General features: G+C 46.9%; 1 protein-coding gene across 2 annotated transcripts; it reads right to left on the reverse strand.

Moving 5' to 3' along the window:
* Positions 1-325: 325 nt before the first annotated feature.
* LOC133383734 (ALK tyrosine kinase receptor-like) lies at positions 326-4,745 on the reverse strand. Of its 2 annotated transcripts, none has more exons than XM_061624982.1 (2): positions 3,204-4,745; positions 326-932 (listed from the first exon to the last, which is right to left on the reverse strand). In XM_061624982.1, the coding sequence occupies exons 1-2, from the start codon at positions 3,865-3,867 to the stop codon at positions 835-837; spliced, it is 762 nt and encodes a 253-aa protein (XP_061480966.1). In that variant the 5' UTR covers positions 3,868-4,745; the 3' UTR covers positions 326-834. The 2 variants fall into 2 exon arrangements, with proteins under 2 accessions (XP_061480966.1, XP_061480967.1); XM_061624983.1 differs by lacking the exon at positions 326-932 and adding an exon at positions 2,557-2,838.
* Between the last annotated feature and the right edge of the window lie 1,800 nt (positions 4,746-6,545).

Below are 6,545 nucleotides of genomic sequence, written 5' to 3' on the forward strand. Positions count from 1 at the left end.
AAACGGTAACTAGAAAGATCTCCAGGTTCTATCTGTTTCTCTGAAAATCATATCCTTGATTGCTCTGAAATTGAGGGCAGAGCTTCAGACACATTTTTTTAAAGAGTCCACAGGAGGTCCATCATCATGACTCAAAAAACTGAGTATAAGCCCTGCTTGTCCAATTTTTATTTGAGTTAGAATGCTTTCAGTCTTGATTATGCCCACTGAAGTCCTATCAGCAATTTTAAACTTTCTGGCCCATTTATTCGTATATAAGACAGAACCTGGATGCTTCAGCTTTCATTTCTAAACCAATCAGAAGATACAACTCTCTTGAGATATTTATTTAAGACTCTGCAGTCCATTAAGTATGGGGTTTCTAACACTCCACTGATTAGGTAAAATGCCAGTGTATGTCCTTATGGCACATTATAAGGGATATAGGGTTAAATTTACACCATAAATTAATTCTACTCAAATTACAGGAAAAACAAAGAGTTCCAGTCTAGATCATGTCAGTGCTCACTATATGGGGAACAGAAAGGATCAATTCTGGATTAGAAAATTCATCTAAGACTAGAAGTAATTGGAGCAAGGGGCAGGCAATTCAGTGATCACTTACACTGGTCTCATTTTACTGGAGTTAATGAGACTGAATCCATTATATGGTCATCAGGCAGTCTCTCAGAATAAGAGGTGGGCAGTTTCCTCAGTCAGGAGAGAAAGACCCTGCCTTGTCAAGCTGTTTGTGGGCTGCAGAAATTGGGGGAATGATGTCACTGCAGGCCCAAGCATAGCTTGGTCATGGAGGATCCAGCTTTCCCAGGCAGAAGATCTCAGAAGATGCCAATCTCAGCACAAAACAGGAGGGCACCTTAAGCTCCAGGGCAAAAGTCTCACATGATGGACTTTCATACTGCTTCCATCCTGATATGAGGAGTGGTGACAGTCTGAAAGAATCAAAACATAGACTGAATGCAGCTTGCAGGCTGCCAATTGGCCACTGCTGCCTTTGAATAGGGAAGCATTCCCTTAAGATACAAAAATGCCATTGAAAAATATGATGCTAAAGAGTTTCTTCATGTGTACACCTCTTTTAAGAATGTGACCATTGCCCCTGTGCATTAACTTTATGTATTGACTAGGTATTTTTCCTAAATAAATAAATTCTGGGACTTTTCAGTATACTCTGCTTGTGCATAACATACAGTACAGTCTTCAAACCATTTACTCTAAAGTAGCCCAAGAGAACTCAGAACTACTCTGGAATCAGCAAACTGAGAACCAAACTTTGGCAGTCTGATATGCAATCTAAGTGAGTCTAAGTAGCAATTTAGTCCTCTTGTATCAGTTGGACTACATAAACTTTCATCAGTACTTCAGATTAACAAAATTAGGTAGTTAGCTGTTGTCCTACTGTATATTTCCATGGTAATCCATAATGTAATTTCTGTATCCTAATACAGAAAGCTATAGGGACAAATAATTAACTGTTTCATTATATTCATGTATCATACATTTACAATATGGAGTTTGAATTACACTATATTGCATGGAGCTGGTATAGCACAGTGGAGAGGAAAGCCTGGTGGGGAGTCCAGAGTCTATGAGTTCAAATCCCTGCTCGTGTCTCCTGGGTGTCAAGGGCCAGCTAAAGATCACCCCCACAGTGAGTGGCTCAGGGGTTACATGCCCTGCCACCTGTGCAGCCGTGGGCAAGATGCATATTCCCAAGGATCCCAGTTGCCCCCCAGCTGGCAGTTGCGGACAAGAAAGGGGCTGGCTTGTGCAGCTGTGGCAAGCTGAGCAGGCTCTAGCCAGCTGGGGAGGACTAGCCTCAGAGGAAGGCAATGGTAAATCCCCTCTGAATACCGCTTACTATGAAAACCCTATTCATAGGGTAGCCATAAGTCGGGATCGACTTGAAGGCAGTCCATTTTCCATATTGCATGGAAAACTTTTTAAAACAGGCTGATAAACAGCCTGTGAGAATCCCTTAATAGAAGGAATGTGTTTCAGACACATGTATTGAAATACAGAGATACTGATTTTGAACAATTTATTAATGGAAATGAAGATTGGTCATTAATCAGTTGACAGCTTTAGCAACTGTAGACTTACTTACATAAGACTAGAAAAGCTTATGAACTTCAGCTAAAGAAATGCATCCTGCTTATCAACCAGCTAACCACTTTGTAAAGTCTTTTCTAGGCTAAAGTTGTTTGTAACTCAAAAAATACATACATTTTTCACAAATATGGCTGATCCAATAAAGTATCAGTTTTGTATCTCTTTTTCCAGGACCAACAGTTTCAAGAACTTGAGTATTTCTTTAAAATGTGGTTTGTTTTTATCTTGTAAATTTAATTGGGAATAAGTCCCACTGAAATCAGTGGGACTTACTTCCAGGTAACCATGCACAAAATTGAATAATCTCAAAAGACAAGGAACTTTACCATTTCATCTCCAGAGATAAAATAAGCAAACCAGTAGAACCAGAGTAGTCCATAGCCCAATTGCTCCTTAGTAGCCTCACCAAAGTCAATTGTATCTAAAGTAGGTAGTTCTTGGACTGAAGTTATAATGATCCCCCCCTCAGTTTTTTTTAAGAGGAAAGGGCAGATTCCTGGACAAGGGAAAAGGGAGCTTTGCCTTTGATGAGGACTAAGGTTCCCAGACAGAGCACTGTAGGCCCTATGCCCATCACTGGCAGTACAGAATTTTACACTGGACACACCAAGGCTAAGGAATTAGGAGAGAGGAGGAATTTAGATAAGAACAACTGCACTAGGTAAGTAGTTCCATTTGGAGACACACATCCTTTCTTACACGGTGGTAGTTGATTACTTTAAGATCCTGTTGGAATTAGAAAACAAATTATAAACTCTTTCCAGAGAACACTTGTGGATGTTGTGGATAGCTACATGACTGATATTGCTAAGAGTCAGAATGAGCTTTAGAGGCAGTAGCAAAATACCTCACTGAGGTTTCTGGGATAAGTGAGAGCAGAAAGTTAGTTCTCTGCCGCATTCCCAATCCAAATCATACTAGCCCAGAGGGAAGGCAGAGACCCCTGCCCTCACTATTTCACTCCCGGTAGACTTCCCAAACTTTCCCCAAATACAGATTTGACTCTTTCAACTAGATGACTCCCCACAACACACTAATAAAGGAGAAGCCTGATCGTGTCTAGATACATAAGTCGCTAAGTAGCTGCTCACCTCTGGTGGCCATCTGGAAGAACAGTCGAGGCTGGGAGGCTCTGATCGCCGCTGATAAACTGCCTTCTCTGCCCTGGAAAGATGCCTTCCTCTCCGGCATCAACCGGATCCTCAGCCTGCCTTCTCCGGAGCGGATCCACCAGCTGAATTCCTCGGTCAGGGTAAACTCGAGCTGGCTTGCCTCTGCCAGGGCTCTTTCCCCGGCAGCACGCCAGGCACAGTTATCCCTCAGGTTGGCTTCGCCCACTTCCAGCACCAGCTGCTTGGCGCGGCGCAGCTTTCTCACCGAACCCGCTTTCAGCACCTTGGACGGGGTTCTGGCGCGGCCAGCCGGCACGGTGGATCCGCTCCTGGGAAACCAAGCGCTAACAGCGCGCAGCAGCGGCGGGCAATCCAGCACCAGGCTGCAGCGCGCCTTGAACCCGCCCAAGGACTCCCCGCCGCCGCCGCCCAGCACCAGCTCACGCAGGTAGGTCCGGAACAGAGAAGGCACGATGAAATCCATCGCCAGGCTCTTCCTCTGCAGCCGCGAGAAACTCGGCGCATCCCGCGTCGGCTGGCGGGGGCCCGATGGGGAGCTCCCCACTTCCCGGGGCACCGCTTGGGTGGCAACGGCGAGCAGAGTGGCCAGAAAGAAGAACCGCGAGAGACCGACAGCGCTCATATTGCCATGGGGTGGAGCGGGGTTGGAGGAGAGGCTAGAGTCCGAAAAGTAATCTTCGTTCCGCTTCAGTCACTAGTGGGAACCAACTGGCCCCTCAGGCAATCCGCCTTAGCCAGAACTACCAGCTGGACAAGGGGCTGAATCGCGCTACACTCCGCTTGTTATCATCACCAGCCGCGCTGCAGAGCGTCTAAAGGTCCTGCCACATCCTTGTGGCACGCTCTTCCTCGAAAAAACAAGAGGAAGGGAAGGGGAGAAGATCCCCTTGCCTCGATCTTACACCCAGCCGCTTTCAGCCGGCGAGAAGAGCTCTCCAGAGCCTGCCCACTGGCGGTTTATTTTGCTTTCCAACGAACTGACCGCGCCTTTTCCCGTCTCAGGGTCACGCTTTCCCAAGTCCGAAAAGGCCCGCCGTTTGTGTGTGTGTGTGGAACCTTCCACTCAGTCTACTCGGAGGATCCAAGGAATTCCTAGGGTCCAAGCAACAGCCGCTCTCCGGATTCCTGGCGTCTCTCTGCCCGCTGAGCTGGAAGGGGGCGGCTCCGCTCCGCTTGCGCGACTCTCCCCCTCGGGTTGTGTGGCGGAGGCGCCTTTCCTGGAGGCTTCCGAGTCCTTTGCTTTTGTCTGGAGCAGGCACTGAGCAACCTTTGCGTGCTGCTGCCCTTCCCACTCTGGGCTCTTCTTTTACTTTCCTTCGCCCCGGCTCTGAGCAAGTGGAGGGCCTCCTTTTGGCGGGAGCGGCGGGCACTTCAAATTACCTCAAGGCTCACCGTGGCTCACGTAAGGCTACCCAATCGCCGTGGCAGGTGACAGAGTCTCCCAGTTGCCCGCGTTTTTCTCTCTCTCTCTCTCCCTCCCCCCGCCCCCCGGTCTTGCCGCTTTTGTGAAGAAAAAACAGAGGAGAAAGGTGGTCGCGTTTTCAGCCCTCACCGGGAATGCAGCAGTTGCTGCTTCTGCTACTACCACCGCCTCCTCTGCTGCTGCCGCCAGTCCCGCTAACAGTCAAGACTACTTCACGTTTGCTTCGCTCTCCAGCTTTGCTTCCTTTCACCTGCGGTCGCCGCCGCTGCGAACATTTTTCACAGGCTCCAACTACCCGCCACAACCCAGGCATTACCCTGTGAGCGCTGACATCACGCACAAGCGCGGCTGCTAACAGCCAATGGCCATTTCAGGGGAATTCATTATGCAAATGAGCAGAGGTAGGGGGTGAGAGGCGTGAGCCGAAGAAAGAGCCATTGAGAAAAGCCGTGAGATACGCTCTCTCCCTCGTTCATTTCACTGATGGCAGAACAGGCTGGCTGTTTTAGGCAAAGGAGAGAGCCCTTGAAGGGAAATTTGCAATCATGCACTTTCCCTAATTATGCATTAAAAGATTAAGCAGATCAAGCAAAAGAAAAAAGGGAGGAGAACAAGCCCCTATGAATTGGACAGGACGTGCATAGGCCTTTAATTCACCACCTCTGTTAGTGCCCTAACAAGATATAAATCACCATCTAGGAGAAATAAGCTGACTTCTATAGAACACAGATGGGAAATACGCAAGTCTGTGAGGTCTAGTGCAGTGGCATAGCACTGTAGGATTAAATATTTCGAAAGCAAAAATGCATTGACCAGGGACACTGTTGAGTAGCGATGGAAGTGAACTCCCAGAGTTCAAAATGTGTCACCTCACTGCTAGGCAAGCCCAGAACATGCTGAATATGGGCCTGAGCTCATAGTGCCTTCTCATTACTGTCAGACAGCTCTTCCTCCCCTCTCCAAATGAGGTGCACGGGCATTTAAATGGCAAACACAGTTCAATGTAATTAGCATAGGGTCATGCACAGAGGGGCAAAAAATCCTAACTAAACATATACATTAAGATCTGAACTGGCAGTGACTGACAAAGAAAGAGATCTTGAGGTCATGGTGGAAAGCTCAATGAAAACATTGGCCTAGTGTGGGGCAGATGTAAAGAAAAGGCTGCTTCCGTGTTTGGGATATTTAGGAAAGGGATCAAAAATAAAACTCTCAAATATCATAATGCCCTTATTCAAATTAATGGTGCGACCACATTTGGAATACTGTGTACTACAGTTCTGGTCACCACATCTCAGAAAGGGTATTGTCATGGAAAAGGTATACCAGAGGGCAACTAAAATGATCAGATGGTTGGATCTCCTTCCCTATAGGCAATGATTAAAATGCTTAGAACTGTTTTGCTTTGAAAAAGGCAACTAAGGGGAATATGATAGGAAAGTATAAATTTGTGCATGGTGCAGAGAAAGTGGACAGAGATAAGTTCTCTTCTCTCATAATATTGGAACTTCTGGTCAACCAGTGAATCGGACTGGTGTAAGATTAAGGACCAACCAGGGCTGTAGTCATCTAGGGTCTTGAGAGGTCTTAGACCCTTTACTTTTTTTGGAGCAAGGTCCCAACAGGGTCCCTATGTCTCCAGCATCTTATGAGACAATCAGCATGAAAGGGGAGTGTATTAGCCACTGAGAAGAATCTTCTAACATGCTTCCTCCTGACAGGAGCCAATCAGAGTGAGAGGAGGTGAGTCAGCCACTGAGAAGACTCTTCTCAGCAGCTAACATTCTGCCTATCATGCTTATTGGCTGCTAGGGATATCTGTTGCTGTGGGAGAAGGTTTAAAAAGGATCTCATTCTTAACCCAACAGCAAAAAAGG

Source organism: Rhineura floridana, chromosome 4 (assembly GCF_030035675.1).
Source record: "Rhineura floridana isolate rRhiFlo1 chromosome 4, rRhiFlo1.hap2, whole genome shotgun sequence".
Classification (NCBI taxonomy): Eukaryota; Metazoa; Chordata; class Lepidosauria; order Squamata; family Rhineuridae; genus Rhineura; species Rhineura floridana.